This window comes from Cydia splendana, chromosome 2, assembly GCF_910591565.1.
Source record: "Cydia splendana chromosome 2, ilCydSple1.2, whole genome shotgun sequence".
Classification (NCBI taxonomy): Eukaryota; Metazoa; Arthropoda; class Insecta; order Lepidoptera; family Tortricidae; genus Cydia; species Cydia splendana.
This window is the reverse complement of record NC_085961.1, coordinates 5,326,944-5,352,300: the sequence shown is the minus strand read 5'-3', so window position 1 is coordinate 5,352,300 and position 25,357 is coordinate 5,326,944. Positions and strand designations below refer to the sequence as shown.

Sequence of the window (25,357 nt, the reverse complement as noted above, 5' to 3'; positions counted from 1 at the left end):
GAATTTCGCGCCATAATGTTTCGAAGTGAAATTGAAGAGATATTTATAAGTAAACTTTTGGTTTCCAGCCAATTGCTCAATGTGAACGCACCTTTATGTATCCTGTGATTTTTAATGTTTATATATAGATCAAATATAGATGGTCAAGCAAATCTTGTCAGTAGAAAAAGGCGCGAAATTCAAATTTTGAATGAGACGATATCCCTTCGCGCCTACATTTTTCAAATTTGCCGCCTTTTTCTACTGACAAGATCTGCTTGACCAACTATAAAAAATACATGACTTATTATATTTAAATGTAATTAAATAGCGTAGAAAAATAAAGTTTGGTTTTATTATTTCGTAGTGCTTAAATATCCTATATTTAAACATTTAATTTTCCATTCAAATATTTGAATGATTTTAAAATTAGCTCGAATAGTCCCGCCGTACCACTTGTCAAAAAAAAGTTTAACAAACTTATTTTTCTTTGAGGGCCGAAGTTTAAAAAGTGATTAATATGAAATGTTTTCACACATCGTAGGGTTATATCACAAAAAATTGGCGTACTTTTATTAAGTAGGGTATTTTAACGGTAAGTAAACCACAATTACATCATCTTTGCTGAATGGTTACCGCACGTGCTTTGTGCCGGCAAGTTGCTGAGAAAACTGGCGATACTTTTCTTCCAGGGTTTTGGGCTGATGATGGAGGATAAATCGGTCTATTCTACGAGCCGGTTAGAACTTTGCTCGTACAGGTGTTTGCAGAAACTTGCTAAATCCCTGAAACTGCCGTCGAACGTGAAAGTGAGTATTTTTATTATTTTCACTGCGATCCGCCCCGGCTTCGCACGGGTAGTTCAACCAATTTACACAAATTAGCAAATTATACACCTAAACCTTCCTTAAAAATCACTCTATTCATAGGTGAAAACCTCATAAAAATCCGTTCAGTAGTTTTCGAGTCACGAACATACATACAGACTTACAGACAGACGCGACGGGGAACTTTGTATTATAGTATGTAATGATTAACTGTGTGGGAAAGATGTTTCTTTCCATATATTTTGTTTTTCTCTCTGAGCAATGAAAAGTAACTGTAATAAATCAAAACCTAGTATGTTACTCACAGTTATAATATGATTATGGCTATTGTAACCAAAGACTTGTAAAATGTATTCTTATATTTTATCTAATGGCTGTTTTTAATTTGTTTCTTAATATTTCTGGCGGTATTTTTGATGTTATAGGAAAAAAAATGGGTTATATCTATACATGTATGGATGATAATTACTATGACTGTTATTACTTAATTGTTTGTAACTTTCAACAGATTTTACTATCAATATGGAGGTACATGCACTCCTACTACCCACCTAAATTGCATAAAATTACATAATATAAAAAATACTTAATAATACATACAATTATAGACATTATTCATAAGTCTGCCAAACCTAAGATGTTAATAATTGTTGGTTATCCTTCATTTTGATATCTGTGTTTGCTAGAAAGAGACAAAATTTAACAGCAGTTAGCAAAGTTTTATAAATAAGGTGATTAGTTAGTATCTCGCAAAAGTTATCTATATTAGCCATCAACTATGCAACTAAATTAAATACATCCTTTTATTTTTTCAATTTACTCTATTCATTTTGAAAAATCTTGTTTGTATCTATTTACAGAAAGTGTATCTAGTGGAAATGATAAATGCCAAGAAGTGTTCCCCGGAATCCGAGGTGCAGCGGATCATCCGTCGAGTGAAGCAGGAGCGAAAAAACCTCACACAAGTCAAGAAGAGGAGCAGGCAGACTGTAATAACTGTAATATTATTTCTTTAATTTTTTAGGCTGGCAACTCATTTGGGTGTTAAAAGTTTTGTCTCATTCTTTAAAAAAGACGAGAATCAAATAAGTTGCCAGGCTTCCAGTTACTTGTATAGCCAGTCAAACAAGTTCGTCATTAGAAAAAGGCGCGAAATTCAAATTTTCTATGGGACGATAACCCTTCGTGCCTAGATTTTTTAAATTTGTCGCTCTTTTCTACTGACGGAAATGGCTTGACAGAGTATAGATGTCCAGGATGTTTGTACCATAGATTTTTATATACTTTTGCATGTTTATAGTTGTATAGTTTGATATAACTGATGTATGTTATGCCCTTTCATTTACTGCCATACCTTGCCACTTTTGCTACCACAGTAGGTACAGGTTTTGTCTTTTAACAATTTTTTTTAATATTAGCTAATAGGCGGAACCACACAGAACGAGCCGCCTCGCGAGGAAATTGCCGCGCGTAGCAGCTCGGTCGGTGGACAAGTGCCTCGCCCGAGGCAATGCGGCCAAGGCATATCTACACTTATTTAATTGTCGTCCTAATTAAATAACTTAAATAAATTTACGTAGCTCTTGAATTCCAGATAGACTCATCAAGCAGCGAGTCATTGTCTCCCGCAATAAGTGAGACACCGAAACGCCCACCGTGCATGCTGCGTTGCTCGGAGCTGCGCCATCAGATGATGCGCTCTCAGAACAGCGTAGTCAGGTAATTATAGCTATAGTCAGGTAAGTCCAGGTAACGGAATTGGTGTCTCTCACCATAAGCGATACGATACAATCGCCGTTCATGCTGCGGTGTACAGTGCTACGGCATTATCAGATGATTCGGTCTCAGAACAGCGTAATCAGGTAATTATAGCTATAGTCAGGTAAATACAGGTAACAGGGAATCTGTGTCTCCCACCATAAGCGATACGATACAATCGCCGTTCATGCTGCGGTGCTCGGAGCTACGGCATTATCAGACGATGCGGCCACAGAACAGCATAGTCAGGTAATTATAGCTATAGTCAGGCAAGTCCAGGTAACAGGGAATCTGTGTCTCCCACCATGAGCGATACGATACAATCGCCGTTCATGCTGCGGTGCGCGGAGCTACGGCATTATCAGATGATGCGGCCACAGAACAACTCAGTCAGGTAATCCCTAATAAGAGCTGTTGGTATACTGTTAAGCAGATGGCGCCACTAGTAACTAACACCCAACCCTACTAAAAAGGCTTTATACTTTTTTACTTTACCCTGTTTCTTAAACAACGTGCTATAGAACTATAGCCTCCTGAGTTCCAGAGGCCCTTATAAAAGCCATAATTCCAAAACTTAATTTTAACTTCAATTGTTAAATAAGCCAAGGTTCCAAATTCAAAAACGAAGCACAATTCTGGGACTTAGGAGGTTAAGAAGTAGGTACTCAAGTACCAACTGATTCACCATAGCTATACTTACAGCACTTCACACCCAGGAAGCGACCGCGTCCTCCGCAGCTGCAACGTCAAACTCAAGCCCTTCATGAACAAGTTCGTTGAAGTCAACCAACGCCACGTCGACATGGTCGAACAAGCCAAGCCGATGAACGTGCGTGTTATTAAGAAGTGCAAACCCAACATACTGTCGAATAAGGAGAGACAGATAGCGCCGATTACACAGCTAGTAAGTTTTTAATTAAAATTTTTGCGTATAGCAAAAAATCGAACAAGTGCGAGTCGGACGCGCGCACGAAGGGTTCTGTACTATTACGCAAAAAACGGCAAAAAAATCACGTTTGTTGGTATGAGAGCCCCACTTACATATTTATTTTATTCTGTTTTTAGTATTTGTTGTTATAGCGGTAACAGAAATACACATGATCTGTGAAAATTTCAACTGCCTATGACACAGACGGACAGTGGAGTCTTAGTAATAGGGTCCCGTTTTTACCCTTTGGGTACTGAACGCTAAAAAGGGATGTCTAGTGACTAGGAGTTGGTTTTAAACAGGGCATTTCAGGAGTGAAGTCGACCAATGACATTGACGTGGTCGACCAAGCCACGCAGATGAACTTACGTGTCATTAAGAAGTACAAACCCAACGTACTGTCGAATAAGGAGAGACAGATAGTGCCAGTTACACCGATAGTAAGTTTTTTTCCTTTTTTTTATCATGGGACTAAGGGGATTTTAAGTATACGTGTACGTAGTAGTAGTACGGTATATAGATATGGCGGACCAAGCCACGCAAATGAACATTCGAGGGTCATTAAGAAATACAAGCCTATCCTACTGTCTTCAAATAAGGAGAGGCAGAATGGTATTTTTTTTTTTTTTGCATGTAGCATAGGATATCTAGTGACTAAGTAGGATCAATTTCATAAGTTAATTGTGCTCCAGGGCTCAAGACAAATCCTCGTAAAGCGTCAGAGGCTGCTGAGCGGCATCTACCCCATCGCCAAGGAGCTAGTGCCCGTTGGGGGAGTGGGCGTCCGCAACAGCGAGGGCAAGATGTCCGCGCTCGCCGCCTTCATACACAAGCCGCAGGATGATAGCTATACCAGGTAACTACAGCGTAACTGGGGAGAGTGGGCGTTGGTGGGGGCGAGGGCAAGATGTCCACGCCAACCACCTTCAAACACAAGCCGCCGGACAGTAGCTATACCAGGTAATTACAGCGTACACTGGCACTGGGGACAAGATGTCGTCATACACGAGCCAGATAGATTTTAGTCTACATAAGTTATAATTATAACCAGAAACTAGGAGAATGTCCATAACGTTCTACAAAAGGAGATACGAGAGAGATTAAATTTGGTTTGTCAATTATATTCTAATAAAAAACCGGTCAAGCGCGAGTCGAACTCGCGTCCTAAGGGTTCCGTACTGCACACATTTTCGGATGAGCGAGCAAAGCGAAGTTCATAAGTACATTCAACTGTTTATTCAATTTTTCCACACACGGCTGGCTATCTTTAATTTTGTTCGAAGTTCGCAAATTGCTGGCATCTCACTCTGTCACTCTAATTACGGTTTCATTGGAGTAAAAGAGAAATCCCCGCAATTTGCGAACTTCGGTGTTTGCGGTAGATCGACCTTGCGTGGAGGCGCACCTCTCTTGGATGCTTCAGGCCTTCGGCCCAACGCAGAGCTCGGCCTTCGACCTTCGCACTAGCTGTCCACACCACGTTTCACGTAAATCAATTGCGGTTGTGGCCCTGATATAACTTAGCAAAAGATATAACAAAATCGACGATCTCCTTTGCAGGAAGCATGCACATGTCGGAGGCTCCGGGCCTTCGACCTTCGCATTCAGACACTTGTACTATAATTGTTCTGTGTTTGAACACTAACCTCCCGCAACTCGGCCTTCGCAAAAGCTGTCCACGCCGAGTTTCACGTAAACCATTACGGCTTTGTCCCTAAAACAGCCCAACCGCGTTTTTTTTCTTAAGTCCGACTCACGCTTGACTCTAGATTTCTAATAGGTTTTCCTGTCATCTAGAGGTAAGAGAACTATCATGGGTATTTTTTTCAAAATATTAGACCCAGTAGTATCGGAGTTAAGGGGGGGGGGGGGGGGGGGTGGTCATTTTTTGCCTATTTTCTTAAATAACTTCTAAACTATTTCATATAAAATTATAAAAAAAACATATATTAGAGATCCTCAAAATAAGCCCTTTCGTTTAATATGCAACACGATATGGTTTGCAAAACTTTGTTTTTTAATTTTCTCATATTCCCCCTAAAAGAGCCACCTATGCTTAAAATTCATTTGTTTTTATTACATGTCCGTCTTTGGGTCACAGACTTCCATATGTGTACCAAATTTCAACTAAATTGGTCCAGTAGTTTTGGAGCAAATAGGCTGTGACAGACGGACAGACAGACGCACGAGTGATCCTATAAGGGTTCCGTTTTTTCCTTTTGAGTTACGGAACCCTAAAAATGGACGGGGTTAACGTACGTACAGATGTAGTGCATAATTATATTCCATCGTATTTTTACGGAAACGTGTCTTGCTATTTCAGTCAGTCTCGGTACAAAAAGTACTGAGGTTGACTGAAGTAGCGTGACAAATACGAACGTTACATCTACATCTTCTATATTAGCGATTTTGAATTCTGCCCCACCACACTACACAAGTACACATAATAGCCGAAATGCTCGACAATGCGGTAAACAATTAAATAAGTTTTCCAATAGCTATAACGGCTGCTATGGGTCATACATAGCAATGTGTTACTGTATTGTTCTAGCACGCGAAGTAACAACAGCTTGAAGCGCAATATCGAGCTAACGCTACAGGATATCATCAACGGGAATGTAGAACAAGCTACCAGCCTCAACTACCCTAACAACAACTTGGCACGCAACATCGAGCTGACGCTTCAGGATGTCATCAACGGGAACATAGAACAAGCTACCAGCCTCAACTACCCTAACACCAGCGGTAACTTATCTTGTCTTAAACGTTGTAACAACAGCTTGAAGCGCAACATCGAGCTGACGCTGCAGGATGTCATCAACGGGAACATAGAACAAGCTACCAGCCTGAACTACTCTAACACCAGCGGTAACTTATCTTGTCTTAAATGTTGTAACAACAGCTTGAAGCGCAACATCGAGCTGACGCTTCAGGATGTCATCAACGGGAACATAGAACAAGCTACCAGCCTCAACTACCCTAACACCAGCGGTAACTTATCTTGTCTTAAACGTTGTAACAACAGCTTGAAGCGCAACATCGAGCTGACGCTGCAGGATGTCATCAACGGGAACATAGAACAAGCTACCAGCCTGAACTACCCTAACACCAGCGGTAACTTATCTTGTCTTAAATGTTGTAACAACAGCTTGAAGCGCAACATCGAGCTGACGCTTCAGGATGTCATCAACGGGAACATAGAACAAGCTACCAGCCTCAACTACCCTAACACCAGCGGTAACTTATCTTGTCTTATACGTAGTAACAACAGCTTGAAGCGCAACATCGAGCTGACACTTCAGGATGTCATCAACGGGAACGTAGAACAAGCTACCAGCCTCAACTACCCTAACACCAGCGGTAACTTATCTTGTCTTATACGTAGTAACAACAGCTTGAAGCGCAACATCGAGCTGACACTTCAGGATGTCATCAACGGGAACATAGAACAAGCTACCAGCCTCAACTACCCTAACACCAGCGGTAACTTATCTTGTCTTATACGTAGTAACAACAGCTTGAAGCGCAACATCGAGCTGACGCTTCAGGATGTCATTAACGGGAACATAGAACAAGCCACCAGCCTCAGCTACCCTAACACCAGCGGTAACTTATCTTGTCTTATACGTAGTAACAACAGCTTGAAGCGCAACATCGAGCTGACACTTCAGGATGTCATCAACGGGAACGTAGAACAAGCTACCAGCCTCAACTACCCTAACACCAGCGGTAACTTATCTTGTCTTATACGTAGTAACAACAGCTTGAAGCGCAACATCGAGCTGACACTTCAGGATGTCATCAACGGGAACATAGAACAAGCTACCAGCCTCAACTACCCTAACACCAGCGGTAACTTATCTTGTCTTAAACGTAGTAACAACAGCTTGAAGCGCAACATTGAGCTGACGCTACAGGATATCATCAACGGGAACATAGAACAAGCTACCAGCCTCAACTACCCTAACACCAGCGGTAACTTATCTTGTCTTATACGTAGTAACAACAGCTTGAAGCGCAACATCGAGCTGACACTTCAGGATGTCATCAACGGGAACATAGAACAAGCTACCAGCCTCAACTACCCTAACACCAGCGGTAACTTATCTTGTCTTATACGTAGTAACAACAGCTTGAAGCGCAACATCGAGCTGACACTTCAGGACGTCATCAACGGGAACATAGAACAAGCTACCAGCCTCAACTACCCTAACACCAGCAGTAACTATCTTACCTTCCATTTGGAGGTGCTTTTTCTAACAGGACAGGACTGAAGGAACGTACGGGTTGGTTGCACTGCCTCCTTGTGGCCTAAATTGAAAACTTAGGGTCGGTTGCACCAAATCGTCAGTCACCATTGAAGTGTTCGCTAAATTCTATCGTATGGGAAGTTTCATAGTCCACCGCTGAGTGACATTGATCGCTTCGCATTGATTGATTGAATCGGCCCTAAAACTTGACATAATATGTATAATTAGCACCACGTGCCCAAAATGCGATTTAGCAATGGATGCTGTGGATCAGCTACACTCTAATAACGAGTTAAAATTTGCCTACTCCAGAGCACACAGTCGCTGCGGCCGAAATCGGTCAGGAAAGCATCATCATCATCATCATCAATTCGCACCAAGCACGCACTTAGCGTCTTTAGCTATCCGGGCTAACGCCTTGAATACGTAGGCCACCCCGCCACGGCGGAACCGGTCCGAATTTCTCGACTTGCCATCTTAGTAAGACTAGGCGCCTTTGACCAAACGCCTAGATGGCATATATAGTAGTGATGTACCGACTATTGATTTGGCCGACTAGCCGACTAATCGGCGCTCGAATGGCCGACTAGTCGGCTAGTCGGCCAGATCATTGGTTTCGTATAAGTCCAGGTGAAAAATAATAGTTTTGCTCCTTTGGTTGCGCTATTCATCATAATAGCTTGGCTAAAAGGTGTTCTCTACAGTTTCAATCACCTATCACAAGAATCCTCGTTCAATTTCTGTCGTTTAGTTCTTTTATTTTGCGATCCTGTGCAGACCGTCAGTACAGCTTGTAGGAGGTATTTCTAAGGCTCTATTTCCCGTACGTAGTCGCCAGTTAAGAACCTATCCCCTTGGTCAGTCTTTACGAACAACGTACCCTGTCTAAGTCTCTAAATTTTGCAATAACATTAAAAGTTCCTCATGGCTACAGCATAAAACAATAACCTGAATAATAATAAAAAAAAATATCGAACTTGCACATGAAATTACACGAGCATCAGTTGAGATACTTGAGATCGACCTGTAGAGGAAAACACCAGCCCACCAACATACGATAACGATCTAACGGTCAATTATATGAACAAAAGTTTTCGTATGCACCATGGATAGGTATTTTAGTAAAATAAACATTAAACATGTGGTAAATCATGACTGTTGATTTCTTTCTTTTCTGTTTTTCTTTCACTAATAAAGTGCCGACTAATCGGCTATTTTTGCCGACTAATCGCCGACTACAAATGTGGCCGGATAGTCGGCTTTCCCGACTAGTCGGTACATCCCTAATATATAGTACTAGGTACAGAAGGTTCACTCTCTAACAAAACGCGTCTATTACGACAGATATGACCGCAAGGTGGCGCAAGCGCGTGCAGGCGTCCGTTCCGTAGCGGTGCGCGGCAACTACTACTGCTAGACACCAAAATTAGTGTGGGCCGCATCGCATGTACCTGTTTGTACTGTTTGTAGTGACGCGACGAAATCGTGGAGTAAGCCACCCCTGCCACTATATAGTTACTTCTAATTATTTGCTACATTTATTTGTAGGAGTGGAAGATGTACCAGACTTCATAGAAGTGACCCCAGAGAGTACAAGCTCCGTATACTATCACAAGAAGATCCGCGCAGAGCAAGTTAGAGAGCGACGGAGCACTTTAAACACCAGGTCAGTCATCCTATGTACTTTCTTGGCCCTGTAGACAACATGCCAATCGCTAACGCTACGTAGCGAACGAAACGCAACTGTCACTGTCACACCACTATGGAAGAGTAATAGAGAGACACAAAGCGATTCTGGTTTTTACAATTTCTCTATACCGTAAAACCCCGTTTAATTATGCCGTTTACACTTCACCGCTTAAGGCAAGGTAGTGAGTACGGCTGGGAACAGGAATATAGTGTAAACTCTGGCTTATGCTACTTCCGCGAGAATTTGCAGTCAAAAGAGCAGTAACGTCTAGAGAGATAGTACCATGAGTTCCAAGTCATATTGGAAATTCACCAGTAACGATGCGCTACCCCATACACAGTAAATTCATTTTTGTATTAAGCAGGAACTTCTGCAAGCGATGCCATAACCTTAAATCTTAGAAATAAATTCAAAGTGGAGGTAGTCGAGGACAGCGAATTTTTCCACCATATGCGCCTTATGGAAGAACTTCTATACTCATACGGTAGATGTCGGTGGCGCCTAAAAATTAAAAATAAAATAAAAAGTCATTTACTGTTACAAAAACAAACTTACAGCAACGAACAAAAAAAAGGCGCATATGGTGGAAATATTCGCTATCCTCGAGTGAAGTTGGTAGCTCAGTTGGCAGCACGATGGGCTAGTGATCCAGAGACTCAAGTTCGAACCTCGCCCGAGGCAGTGAATTTTTTCCACTTAATTATTGTTTTGATTCTACTATAATAATCCCTTATCTTTCACAGATGTGAACTGCCGCGCATTAACGAGGCATTCGGCCAGTTCCGAGGCAACCATATCCGACATGACGTCACGCAGCCGCTGTACGTGCAGGTCAGCGAGGAGTCTGAGCGGAGTGAGTGCCTCCTGTTGAGTTTATGTTAGTTGCCTCGCGAGGCATCCGTCATGACGTCACGCAGCCTCTGTACGTGCAGGTCTCCTTGAAGTCAGAGCGTAATGAGTGCTAACGATGAAATTTTCTAAATCACGAGATGTTTGTAACACAACTGAAAAAATAAAAGTATTTATCTGGTTCGTCCAATCTGGTCAATTGCGTTCTTTTGCACTCTTCAGACCACCATGTTTTCCAACAGAGTTGGGCAAAAATTAACTTGAATAAGAATAAGAATAAAAACAGAAATTTTATTCTTATTCAAATCAATTTGAATTAGAATAATTCTTGCACTAGTTATTTTAGAATAAAATTAAGGTGAATAAATCATGTGACTTTTATTTTAAATGCGGAATAAAAAACAGAATAATTATTCAAGAAGTGAGGCTATTCTAACTAAGGTTTTATTCAATTAAAATGTTATTTAGAATTAAGTTAATTTTTGTAGTACACTTGGTTAAATTTTGTAAGTTGACTTTCACCCTTCTATTTAAAAGTCGGATTGATTTGATATTTGTTACTTTAGTTTAGGTATAGTACACATTGAAGAGTTCCGCTATACGCTATCTAGTTCTATCATCCGATCAGGGTGCTTAGCCAACATGCCAAACGTTGACGCTCCGTAGAGTTGCGCATAGTCTCTCTCTATCACTCTTACATATTAGTGCGAAACAGAGACAGATAGCATTTCGTTGTCGTAATGTCGTACCCAAGGTGCCTAGCCAAGATGTCAATTTTTGTTTTTAATTTAATAACCAAATCTTTGGGTACAATTTAGCTGTTCAGGGGGCCTAGCCAATATGCCAATCGCTTGCGCTCCGCCAACGAAGCGCTTTCTGTCTCTATTACTCTTACATATTAGTGCGATAGAGAGACATATAGCATTTTGTTGTCGTGGCGAAAACGTTTGGCATGTTGGCTACGCTTCCATGTGCCTTGCCAAGATGCCAATTTTTATCAAACTGCACAACGGGACTTAATCGCGTATTTAAGTTTTAAGATTTACCTCCGACGTTTCGAGGACGGCGTTGTCCCCGTGGTCTCGGAGAAGACTGGCTCAAGTTGACATCAACATCTTCTAGCCGCGCGAGTTTTTCGAACTACCCGCACTTGGTCTTGTTTATCAGTTTGAACGTTTTGCGCACTAGGGATGTCACTCTGTCGACACACAACACTAACGATATTCGATTTATCGACTGTCGATATTCGTTTCCGCTTACATTTACTAATGACTGGATTCCATGTGGATGAGATCTTAAAACCCTCGTCCCGATTAAAATTGCAATTTTTGCGCGCGATTAAGTCCCGTTGTGCAGTTTGATAATGTTTAATAATCGTGAAAGTTTAAATCAGTGTTATGCCAATTTTTGTTTTTAATTTAATAACCAAATTAGGTAAATTTAGCTGTTCTGGGGGCCTAGCCAACATGCCAATCGCTTGCGCTCCAACAACGAAACGCTTTCTGTCTCTATCACGGCGGCAATGGCTAGGCCCCCAGAACAGCTAAATTGTATCCAAAGATTTGGTTATTAAATTAAAAACAAAAATTGTCATCTTGGCTAGGCACTTTGGGTTCGTAGCCAGTATGCCAATCGTTTGCGCTACGACAACTAAACGCTATCTCTGTCTCTCTATCGCACTAATATGTAGGAGTGATAGAAAGCGCTTCGTTGTTGGAGCGCAAGCGATTGGCATGTTGACTAGGCCCCAGAACGGTTAAGTTTACCTAATGATTTGATTATTAAATTAAAAACAAAAAGTCATCTTGGCTAGGCATCTTGGGTGCATAGCCAACATGCCAATCTTTTGCGCTACGACAACGAAACGCTATCTCTGTCTCTCTATCGCACTAATATGTAAGAGTGATAGAGACAGAAAGCGCTTCGTTGTTGGAGCGCAAGCGATTGGCATGTTGGCTAGGCCCCCAGAACAGCTATACCTAATGTATGGTTATTAAAATAAAAACAAAAAATTGGCATCTTGGCTAGGCACATTGGGAGCGTAGCCAACATGCCAAACGTTTGCGCCACGACAACAAATGCTATCTTTGTCGCTCTATCGCACTAATATGTAAGAGCGATAGAGACAGAAAGCGCTTCGTTGTGGGAGCGAAAGCGATTGGCATGTTGGCTAGGTCTCCAGAACAGCTAAATTTACCTAATGATTTGGTTATTAAATTAAAAACAAAAATTGTCATCTTGGCTAGGTTCCTTGGGTTCGTAGCCAATATGCCAATCGTTTGCGCTACGACAACAAAACTCTATCTGTCTCTCTATCGCACTAATATGTAAGAGTGATAAAAACAGAAAGCGCTTTGTTGTTGGAGCGCAAGCGATTGGCATTAGACGTGCGCGCCGCCGCGGCGCGCCGCCGCCATAAGGAGTCAGCGCGCCGCCGCCGCCGCCGGTAGTTTAAAATTCGCGCCGAGACAAAACCCGCAAGAGGGTACAAATTTAAAATCAATGGTTATAAAGCGCGTGCAACGTGCCTAGCTTTAGCGTTCTGACTGTTCCGTTTTTTTTAATTCATTGCTTGATTTATTTTAACCCTTAAATCGATAACGTCCACTATACTGGACATCCCAATAAAAAAATTCTGCACCAATTATTAAAGCATAGCGTTACTTTCCCCTGGTAGCCTACTTACACTACCAGGAAACTACGACTACTACTACTACGACTACTACTACTACTTGAAGGATATTTATGTTATTTTTAAGTAAGTAAGAAAATATTGGGAAGCAGTGTGAACATAATCTTTTTGTCAAAGTCCTACAGCAGACTACCTATGCAGAACTTGCAAGGAAGCATCCGACAGACTGACATTTTCCCCTTATTTAATTTTTTTTTATATGACAGTATTAAGCAGCGTTAAAACGTGTAATAGGTTACTAACTGGTCTGTTTTTTACGTGGCAATATGATTTACATAAAAATGTTTTGTGTTTATGGGTAAAAACAAGTGTAAAAAACCGGGCAAGTGCGAGTCGGACTCGCGCACGAAAGGTTCCGTATCATAATGAAAAAAAAAAACGAAAAAAATGCAAAAAAAAACGGTCACCCATCCAAGTACTGACCACGCCCGACGTTGCTTAACTTTGGTCAAAAATCACGTTTGTTGTATGGGAGCCCCATTTAAATCTTTATTTTATTCTGTTTTTAGTATTTGTTGTTATAGCGGCAACATAAATACATCATCTGTGGAAATTTCAACTGTCTAGCTATCACGGTTCGTGAGATACAGCCTGATGACAGACGGACGGACGGACGGACGGACGGACAGACGGACGGACGGACGGACAGCGAAGTCTTAGTAATAGGGTCCCGTTTTACCTTTTGGGTACGGAACCCTAAAAAGTGTAATGTCCAGTATTTTGCCCGTTGTCGATTACACGGCACTTTTGCTAAGTCCAATATGTTGGACGTTGCCAAGTATGCGAAGAGTAAAATTATTAAAATATCTGGTAGTTTTTGTGGTAAACAAATTAAATAGAGGGATGTTAGGTGTTTCAAAACGTTCTAAAAATTCATTACTTGCGGTAATACAACGTAATTAACCAAATAGATTAAAAAAATATTTTTATGGATTTTTTTTCCTGTGGATGTGGTGTGTGTGTGTGTGTGGATTTGTTTTCATCAAGAGACAGACCCGATTTCATTTGAGAAATGTATTACGAAAATTTTTACTTTTTACTATTTTTACGGTTTTACTTACTTAAACTTACTTAAATTCATTACATAAGTTGATATTATCAGTAAGTGTATTTCTAATTAAAAAATGCAATTATTCTATATTTATTTAAAAAAACATGTATTGGACTAAAAAACCCTTATGCATATAGGTACAGTAGGTACTCTATTATACTCGGCGTGTCCAAAATACTGGACGTCTTTTTATTACGCCGATATATTTTTTTACACCGATCATAGCAACGTCCAACATACTTGACATATGTTTTTTTCAACATTATAATTAGATTTTTTTTCATGATTTTTCTACAATAAACCAAAAAACAATGTAACACAGTTTTTTTTGAGATTATTCCCTTGTTGATTTAGAGTTAATCTTGGTTTTTCATTATACGTATATTGAAAAGTTGAAAATCCCACGCCGCCGGCGTTACGCCGCCGCCGTGGATTTTTTCGTGGCGCGCCGCCGCCCGATTTTTTTCTACCGGCGCGCACGTCTAATTGGCATGTTGACTAGGCCCCCAGAACGGTTAAATTTACCTGATGATTTGATTATTAAATTAAAAACAAAAATTGGCATCTTGGCTAGGCACCTTGAGTGCGTAGCCAACATGCCAATGGGTTGCGCTACTTCAACGAAACGCTACCTCCGTCTCTCTATCGGTTTACCCTTGAATTGCCGACAGACATTTCATCGAATGTTATTTCGAAGACAACGTTTCCAGTATTTTCATTTCATCGACAAGTTATTGCGTCGAAGAATCGATACTAGTAAATTTAAATCGGGGACTTTTAATTGGTACTTGAGTTATTCTGTATATAGTTTATATCGTGGTATTTCTTTACGGGTTTTCTTATTTCATTTTGGATTGTATTTAATAAAATTGATTACGCGTAAAATTATTTCAATTTGTAATATTTCGTTATCGAAACTAAACGCAGTCACGTCAGTCGGCTCACTCTGCGCGATTATAGCTATGTGCTCTAATTTTGAAGATATAATTTTACAAGGCTGCCATTTTCATTTTGGGCAAATTATAAATAGGTTGGTAACAATAATTTTACTTACTAAGCCGTTCATTTCTGTGTTTGATCGCAGTTCTAACCTAACCTAAACCTACTTTGAAAGCCGTTTGTTTCTGTGTGGGGTCGCAGTTCTAACCTAACCTAAACCTACTTTGAAAGCCGTTCGTTTCTGTGTGAGGTCGCAATTCTAACCTAACCTAAACCTACTTTAAAAGCCGTTCGTTTCTGTGTGGGGTCGCAGTTCTAACCTAACCTAAACCGACTTTGATAGCCGTTCGTTTCTGTGTGGGGTCGCAGTTCTAACCTAACCTAAATCTAAAATTCTTACATCAGAAAAATGTATAAATGTGTAGTACGACATATAAAAATGTATTAAAGTAATACGTCGAACAAATGAATTGCAATGTTTAGTAGTTGTGCCAATTAAAATAATTTGAAACGAATTAGCGATCAAGTAATATTCGTTGAATAGTATTTCTACGCAGTAAGAAAAATTGAAATAAATAGTATATAAAACAAAATAACGCCAAACAATATTACTAGTACTAACGTTTCGATGAATCGTTGTCGATGAAATAATATTCGATGAAAAGTTTGTCGGCAAAACAAGGGTACACCCTCTCTATCGCACTAATATGTAAGAGTGATAGAGACAAAGCGCTTCGTTGTCGGAGCGCAAACGATTGGCATCTTGGCTAGGCCCCTAGACCAGTTAAATTGAACCTAATGATTTGATTAGTAAATTAAAAATAATACGGTTACTGAAACTATGCGTTATTCGACAGTCAATTTGGAAGATTTTATTCCATAAAATAGGTATAAATTAGACAAGAGACTAACTACTATTACATCTACCTAACTATACGTAATTAGTACCTATACGGTACCCGAACTACATTTTCATTCGTGGAATATTATTTCAATTAAAAATCATGATTATATTTATTTGATTAAGAATAAGTTATTCTCATTCAATTTTTTCTCATACGAATTATTCCCGACCAAAATTATTTGAATATTTTTGACGGGAATAAAATCGAGATGATTTTATTCCTACGAATTCTTATTCAAATAATGATTTTATTCTTGAATGCCCAACACTGTTTTCCAAAATGTTATTCATGAAATGTAAATATTATCTTGTTAGTACATATAACTATATTATTATTTTCACAGTATTGAACTACCCCCAATTCGCCAAACGCAACACAAATCTCCTGGAAACAGTGTACAACTTCAAGAGCCACTTCTTAACCAACCAGCCACTTCTACAGTTGGCGACCACCACAAACACCAAATGCGTTTACTCCACTCCCACAGTGGCCACCGCGTAAGTATATCTAACATGGTCATTTACATTATAACTAGTATTAAAAACGGGGTAAATATCATGTATGTTTGTTTTCATGAGTTCCCGATATTTAGGCACAGTTGCACTTGCCATCTTCGCGGAGTAACTGACACGCTGCCACTTTGCTTAACCTGGGAGGAGTAAATTAATAAGGTCCACACGAGAACAAGCACGCACGACCACAACGCGTCCTGCGAGGCATATCTGCGTAAACAGAGTTGCTTTGCGCGGCAATTGCTTCGCGAGGCTAATTATTTTCTTTATATACCTGAACTACGTTGAAACTACATACGTTACTGGTCTGACGCTGGTATTAATTTTCTTCTCCCTCTATCTAATTTAGTTTCATCCTATTTGTTGTTATTTAATATTTTGTGTTCCTACTTGCCCAAATTAATTAATTAATTTATTAATTGATTAATGTGTAGATTTTTAAACTGCAAATTAAACTTGCAAGGGCTCTTTTCTTGCTTACTAATTCATAAATGCACTTAATGGTCACCACATGCTGAACTTATAACACTTTGAATGCCTTCAACACTAATAAAAAAATAGTTTTGTTTTATAGCCACGTTTCTAGAGTCAGACCAAGCTAACTCTGCAGCGATTTTGATAGCACAGAATGTGCAAGTGTCATTTTAAACGTCAAACATCTATGAAAATGACAAATCGCTGCAGAATTAGCTTAGCCTGATTACTTAATTTGATCCGGATTCATTATAAGTCAGCAGTAGTACTAGTAGCATACAACAACTACCTACCTTTGAAACTGGCATGACACCTTTTGCTTGTCTGGCGTTCAAAAGGTTACGCAAGTTTTCACCCTATTCCCTGTGTGCTATGGGTTGTGTTCGCTTGTCTTCTTGCATGTCGGCTTGCAGGGCACCTCAAAGGCCTGCGACCACGTACACGGAACCATATATGGCATGTAAGTAAGGCTTATCTTGCACTGAGGGCCTACCGCGAAAAACGAAAATCGAGGTCGAAACTAACAGTGCATGAGTAGTGTCATTCTATGGAACTTGCTTACTATGTAAACAAAAGTCACTAGAAAAATTATCATTCGGAGACAATTTCAATATAGCGGTTTGTTTACATAGTTAGCAAGTTCCATAGAATGACACTTTAGCGGTCACGATGGCCACGCGCCGCGTACTGCTGCTCGCCGCGCAGCGCGAGGCGCGCGTTGAGATAACCGTTTGGGGTTAGTCTTGCGCGGTCGTTGCAGGCGGGCTTATTAGCTTAGTATTAGTATGACTCAAAGCAGTTTAAATTCGAAATGTCGATTTTAGTTTTTCGCAGTAGGCCCTCTGTTTTGTATACTAGTATTTTTATTAGCTGAAGTAAAACTCCGTTGCCGAGGATTTCTCAATGGATCACTGTATGAGATTCTTCAAAAAGGAACTGCTTCGACAACGCGTATATTGACACTATTGGAGTTGCACAGGCCTTGAGACCTAGTAAGTCCTTTAGGGCCACTTGCACCAATTACTAACCCGGGGTTAACCGATAAAAACCTGGAGTTACCATGGTTACCAGTACAATTTGACATTGGGTTAACGGTTTAACCAGTTAACCCCGGGTTTGTGGGATGGTGCAAGTGGCCCTTAGAATGTTAAAACTTAGAAACCGAGTTCCATAAAGCCTGATAAAATGTGAAGCCAAAATATGACTATCTCCATCTCTTTCACTGTTATAATAATCGAGTGAAAGAGCGATACTTACTTATAAAGATCCCATTTTATACCGGTTCTATTTTTCATTGCATCAGTCAACTTCAGCTGTATAAAAATACGACTGCACTATTCGCTTTTACTAACCCGTTGACCGCTAAAGATGGCCAGAGATGCGCACGGTTACAGTTTAATATTAATCTAAATGCTTGCAAATAAGGTTTACAATTGCGTGCTATATACACGGTGGCTAAAAAATAACTGCATTCCCGTTGCCAGGGAGGTTTTGGGATTATACTGAGCAACTTTTACTATGAGACCACTGACCAACCCCGAAATCGCGAAAAAAAAAATTACCCTCCCATAGAAAATGGACCAGCCAAAATGTATGACACAGCCAAAAATTTTTTCGCGATTTCAGAGTTGGTCCCATAGTAAAAGTTGCTCAGTATAATCCCAAAACCTCCCTGGCAACGGGAATGCAGTTCTTTTTTAGCCAACCTGTGTAATTGCTCGTCTTGCGACAGATAGGCGTGGCGTTCAAAGAGTTAGTGCCACTTGCACCATTCCACTAGCCCGGGGTTAACCGGTAAACCTGGAGTTACCATGGTTACCAGTACAATTTGACACTAGGTTAAAGGTTTACCCGTTTAACCCCGGGTTAGTGGGATGTACAAGTGGGCCTTAAGTGTTAAACCGCGTTTTACGTCGGAAAGGTACCTATTTTTACTCAATGGTGATGTACTCCTTGAGTTTATATTTCTTACTGCTCTCTTTTTACTGTCATTATTCTCTTAAAAAGGTAAAAGCGCCATAGAAAGATAAGATGACGCAGAGTATGTCGCTATGTGATGCCTGTTTATTTTTATTCATAACCTCGTAAGGCCCAATGTGCATTACAATGTACACTCTGCTTCAATCTAATTCGAACCTTTCAAAAACTATATAAGGTAGCATAACGAAAGTCACTCTAATCTACTATGCAACAAGGTTCAAATTAAAAATAGGAAACTTTGTATGGTGGGCCTTATTATGAGGCAAAGACATGTAACTTCGTATAAGACGAATAAAGTCTAAGGAAAAAACGTGCCTCGGAATTCAAGTAAAAGTCATTCTCGAATAGATGCCGCACACACCTTTAGCCTATCCTCGGCTAGATGGCGTGACGACACCGTTTCATATTTAACAATTTTAACACATAGATATCAGTGAATGAACATGGATCAAAATGATATAAAAATAATAAAATCATTTATCCATATATATACATTTTTTGATAAATTTATACGTTTTCATTTTGAGTTTTAGTCGTGTGTCAATAGATGGCAGTAAATTTACAGTGACTACAAAATTTACAATGACAGGACCCCTCTATACTATCTAATCTTTTTGTTATGAGGTTAAATATTTTATTTCACTATCTTAGGACTTCGGTCTTGGATAAAGTCAACTAATATGTCACTGCTTTGGCCTACACTAACCATTCCATTCCTAAACCAATCATTGATGTTTAAATCTTGTTTCGTTTGAAATTATTGCTTTATCCATAAACATATTTGTCCCTGCTGTAATACATGATTTTTTTATTTGGCACCAAATTCCTAAAAATAATTTCTCTCCAGTTACCTACAATATTTCTTGTTCGATATGTTTTTCATTAAATATTAAACTAACTTGGTTTCTATAGACCAAATAAATATAAATAAATATAGACGTAACTACGATATTTATTAGACACGATATGTGGCTTTCCATTACAGCTCCTAGAAGAGTCATTATGCTTCAAGTGCAATAAAGACCTATTTATCTGAAATTCCAACAGAAATTCTGATAAAATGGTACTTATTGCACATGAAGCATTAGGCCCCTTCTCTGATCGAAAGCACAGAATAAATAATAGTACTAGGTACAGAAGACTCACTCTCTAACAAAACGCGTCTGTTACGATCAGGACAGATATGGCCGCTAGGTGGCGACAGCGCCACGCGCGGCTTATGGCTAGCCACCAAAATTGGTGTGGAACGGATGTACTTGGAACGGATGTAAGCTACCTGTAGCAAAGCGACGAAATCGCGGAGTGAGCCACGCCTGTCGAAAGCCACATATATCCACGATTTATATTATTCTTGTCATGTCGGGGCCACACTAACGGGAAACGGCGGGAAACGCCGTTGATTATCGCGATAATCAATATTTTTCATACGGCCACACTGGGATTATCGCGATAATCAATCAACGGCGTTTCCCGTTAGTGTGGCCCCGGCATGACAAAAAATATTAAATCTGAATGGTCAAAGAAGTTTATTGTAATATAGCTAACATTTATGTAGCGTACGAACGGGACCAGTACTACGGCACCATGGATAACTCGCGAATGAACGACTGTCTCAGGTTCGTCGAGCACGATTACGACTTCCGGTGCTACGAAGGTTAGTACTTATAATTTGTTCTTTTAGTTCATTTTTAACAGAATACCGCTGGAGTTACGAAGCCCTATAAGACCTGTCCGCGCTCGGATTACCCAACCGGCGTAAAGTGGCGCAGAATAGGGCACAGTGGTGTTCTCTTTTGTCAGAGGCCAAGATCCTTTTTGGATCACTGAGCCAGTGACCCAAAAAGGAATTGTAAGGTATTGAAGTAAGAAAGGTATTATTTAAAACAATGTAAATAAGATAAAACACACAAAATTATTATCACAGATTCAGAAAACAGGTGCTCAGAATATACGCAAAAGGAAAATATAACGGAATTCATACCCATGCTTTCCTCTTCGCAAATCATTTGACTGAACCCGCTCACCATCACTTTAAGGCATGTGCACACCGGACGCGTGTGCTAAGATTTGCATGTGCGCGTTGTAATGTGATCCTTATGAGAGACGGCACACCGCTTGCGTGACGGTTCCAACATTTTAGCACACGCGCACGTACACATCTACGCACACGTAGCCAGTCTCTAGCCTTCAAGCGTGCGGTACGAGTATGTTTAATGTGTTTATGTAACATTTTCAACAACAACAATGTTTTACAGACCCGAACAGATCGAGTTCGTCCATTGGAACAGTGCAATCTCAGGATCTAGGCGCCAACGTCACCATTTCTGACATGGTCGAAGATGCCTTGGAGCTCATCAGCCAAGATGGAGTGAGTACCTAGTTACCCCAAGAAATACTACGAAAATACAAATGTTTACTTTCCTCATATTTGAAATGAAAAGAACGTGTTTAACTCTATTAAAGTCATCTATTTCTGACAAGTAGGCACTATTGGTAAACAATTCGTTAGAAATCCCTTGGTTAACAATCTACTATTGGGTTGACATTAAAGGCGTGTGTTCAGATATTTGTGAGCACCCTGGCCGCTCCGATATATATATATCTGATGACGAATGTGCGGTCCACGCACTAACCTTTTTTTTGTGTCAGGGAACTTAACACAGTCTTTTGAATTTATTCGCGGATGTTAAATTAAGTTTCCTCGCGATGTTTTCCTGTAGGGCTAAGATGGTCGGCTCTTTGTCATTTGTCACCATGCCTGTCACGTTCTAACAAATATGTAAGTGCGAAAGTGACGCAGGGCATGACAGGTGATAAAAATGCGACCATGATACCGCTTCTGAATTCAATAAAAAGCAACTCGTCATATCAATAGTACATTACGTACTTATTAGTTGGGTTAGTAGCGAACCAACTTTACGTTTTAATTATAAACATTATTTTTACACTTACATAATAGCGTTAATTTTGTCTAGGATTACATGGAGCGTATGGGTATGGACGTCAGAATGCAGTGCGTTCTGTGCAACTGGGCTGGACCCAAAATTATACTCGAATACCACATTAGAAAGGTAACAATAATGTTATTATTTTTCTTTCTCCTTCCTTGGTTATTTTTCTTCCTTTACGTGATTTAATTTTGTATACATTCCTTGACCCGAAAGCACAGAATAGATGGTACACCAATATCAGTTTTGTTAGACAGTGAGAATTCTGGCGCGAATGGAATGAACTTAACTTTCATTGATGAGTGACACCGACACCTGTATCAGTATACAGTCAGAGCCACCATTTTATTGGTTAATGATACACACATATATCTTCATTCGCTCATTCATGAAGCTCTTGTGGATCGATATGTAGCCGATGACACGTTTTCTTTGTGTGTTTAACGACTACCCAAACATTTGAGTAACATACCACTGCCGGAAAGACGGTGTAGGTATTCCCATTTGTCCTCGGCTCATACACACACACCCCATACACCGGAAGACAGACTATAATCAGGCGTGGCTCACTCCGCGATTTCGTCGCGTTTCTACAAGTACATGCGGCCCACACCAATTTTGGTGTCTAGCAGTAGTAGTTGCCGCGCACCGCTACGGAACGGACGCCACGCGCTTGCGCCACCTTGCGGTCATATTTGTCGTAATAGACGCGTTTTAATTGTTAGACGGTGAACCTTCTATACCTAGTACTATTATTTATACTGTGCCATAATTTAATTATGTATCTTTCTCAGGAGCATTCCAACGACATCGACAAGCAAGAGAAGCGAGAGTGGAACATCACGTACTCGCTGGGCAGCGTGCACCAACAGCTGTGGAAGTCCCGGGTTATAGAGCACGAGTCCGCGCTCTACGTGCTCAGCGTCAAGTACGAGCCGCCGGGGTGCTTCCTCGCCACGTTGGCGGTGAGTTGACTGTATAGGAACATGGGAACTCGTGGTATATGCAAGAGAAGCGAGAATGAAACATCACATACTCGCTGGGCAGCGTGCACCAGCAGCTATGGAAGTCCCGGGTTATAGAGCACGAGTCCGCGCTCTACGTGCTCAGCGTCAAGTACGAGCCGCCGGGGTGCTTCCTGGCCACGTTGGCGGTGAGTTGACTGTATAGGAACATGGGAACTCGTGGTATATGCAAGAGAAGCGAGAGTGGAACATCACGTACTCGCTGGACAGCGTGCACCAACAGCTATGGAAGTCCCGGGTTATAGAGCACGAGTCTGCGCTCTACGTGCTCAGCGTCAAGTACGAGCCGCCGGGGTGCTTCCTGGCCACGTTGGCGGTGAGTTGACTGTATAGGAACATGGGAACTCGTGGTGTATGCAAGAGAAGCGAGAGTGGAACATCACATACTCGCTGGGCAGCGTGCACCAACAGCTATGGAAGTCCCGGGTTATAGAGCACGAGTCCGCGCTCTACGTGCTCAGCGTCAAGTACGAGCCGTGCTTCCTGGCCACGTTGGTAAACAACAGACATAGACTGACAGCCAGACAGACAGACAAACAGACGGATAGACAAGACAGACTCATCTAGTCAAAGGTTAACTGGAAGAGATCCCTCAAAGGGATAAGTTTGCCTTTGTACTTCTTACGTTCTTACTAAATTTATGTTATTTTTAATATGTGTTTTTGTACAATAAAGAGTTTATTACTACTTATGGCTCCGTATGCGGTAAACGGTTAATTTCACGTTTGTATTTTTCTAGACCCTCACAACAGACCCAGAGCTAACCACCGGCAGCATAACCGTCTTCAACAAGGTCACCGGCGAGCCCCACACCTGGATCGGCGAAATCCAAGAGCTGCCCCCCAGCCTACCTTATGACAACCAACCAGGCCTACAACTAGATTTAGCAAGCCTAGACTTGATACCTAACAGTGCCAACTTGAAGTTGATGAATGGGGAATTGGTATTGCAATCTCCGAGCAAGGTGGTGTTTGGGCAGATAGAATTGAATGATATACATATTATTCTTTTTGTTAAGATATCTTAACAAACATGTTAAACGATACGGGTTTTTGTCGGTAGAATTTGAACTTATTGTCGATGATATGAGAATATTTGGTTTAGTTTTGTTTTTAAATTATTTAAAGATTTTTTGTTTTGCTTTAAAGTCCATTAGGAGATAATATATTATCCTACATGGCTCATAACTAGATCTTAAAGTTAATGGGAGAATTGGTATTGCAATCTCCGACCAAGGTGGTGTGGACAGATAGAGTTGAATGATATATAGGGTCAAGGAGGGGACAGTGGGTCGGTAGAAAAAGGCCGGGTACAGTGGCTCACTCAACCTAATTTCAATACGAGAGAGGCGATATTTATTTGGGCGTCTGAGCCACTGTTTCCGCGTGGCGTGTGATTAGCATGGTAGGTTTTATTTTATGTTTAAGTCGTGTGATAATTCAATGTTGAATTTTGTTTCGAAATTTCATGCGGTTTGGCGATAAATAGGTAGTTTATGCTGGAGAAAAATAAAATAACTTTGAGTTGCATTCAAACAATGTCAAATAGTATTTTTACTATCTTTCTTCAAGGGTTACATGTGCCTTAAATATGTTAAAATAATGTTCAAGACATACACACAAGTCTACAAAAATGTGCCTACGTTGTATGTATTTGATGTGGTGCCATATTAGTACCTATTGTACCTAAATGTAAGTTTTATTAAGAAAGGTACTTTTATCAGTATGATGAGTAAGCATTTGTGTATTATGCCTTAAAAAGGTATATAAAGTTGTACTCTTTTACAACGTATAGCTCTCTATTGTAAATCATGGCAGTTTTGTGTGTGTGTGATACTTAGGATTTATGTTTCTTTAAGTTTATTACTAATCTAAGGCAGATTATGAATCGTGTTGATTTTTATTTTTATATGTCTATATTTTGTTTGATTTGGAGATGTTTTTCAATTACTTTAATATGCACTTTGTTGATTAGTTTTGTAACTGTGTGTATTTTGATTTAACCTCTTAAGGCCCAGCCATACAAATTAAAATCCCAAAATTTTCCACTGAAATTTGAAACTATAGTGCAGGGAATAGAGTTGATTTTTAATTGTTTGAAAATTTAAGGAAACAAAAGAAATGCAACCCTGTTCCAATTGAATATGGTTTAAATTTCATCGAACTGAAGAAATACTATATGTAGGACCTTGGGCCTTAGGAGGATACGTCAAGCCGAAATATTGTGTGATTCATGACGAAACTTGCTTTTGATTTGCATTAAACACCAGTGATAAGATAATGGAGTATTAATCTGATGAGAAATGTTTACTATTTTAGTTTGTAAGCATAACATTAACTCATTTTAAAATGAGTAGGAGTAGGTACCATTTTTCTTGCGTAGGTACTTTAAGTGTTATATCGACTCATGATAAATATAAAAAAATATTAAAGATCATACGAATTTTATAAAAATACTCGTGTAGTATTCAGTATTCATATATACAAGTCTGTTTTTATTTAAAGACTCGCCATATGGCATTGTTAAGTACAAAATAAGGAAAGCCACTAC

General features: G+C 40.1%; 1 protein-coding gene across 1 annotated transcript; it reads left to right on the top strand.

Moving 5' to 3' along the window:
* The first annotated feature begins 438 nt into the window (after positions 1-438).
* Positions 439-23,869, top strand: LOC134800769 (putative uncharacterized protein DDB_G0277255). Its single transcript, XM_063773321.1, has 16 exons — positions 439-788; positions 1,667-1,804; positions 2,401-2,525; positions 3,267-3,468; positions 3,795-3,932; positions 4,185-4,348; positions 6,044-7,467; positions 9,291-9,408; positions 10,176-10,285; positions 16,212-16,365; positions 17,268-17,314; positions 20,390-20,488; positions 21,090-21,202; positions 21,810-21,905; positions 22,577-22,747; positions 23,547-23,869. The coding sequence occupies exons 1-16, from the start codon at positions 684-686 to the stop codon at positions 23,832-23,834; spliced, it is 3,492 nt and encodes a 1,163-aa protein (XP_063629391.1). The 5' UTR covers positions 439-683; the 3' UTR covers positions 23,835-23,869.
* The last annotated feature ends 1,488 nt before the right edge of the window (positions 23,870-25,357 follow it).

Coding starts and splice junctions, on each gene's coding strand:
- LOC134800769 (XM_063773321.1), top strand. CDS start 684: ATGATGGAGGATAAATCGGTCTATTCTACGAGCCGGTTAGAACTTTGC. Junction 1,805..2,400: donor GCAGGCAGACTGTAATAACT/GTAATATTATTT, acceptor CTTGAATTCCAG/ATAGACTCATCAAGCAGCGA. Junction 2,526..3,266: donor TCTCAGAACAGCGTAGTCAG/GTAATTATAGCT, acceptor CTATACTTACAG/CACTTCACACCCAGGAAGCG.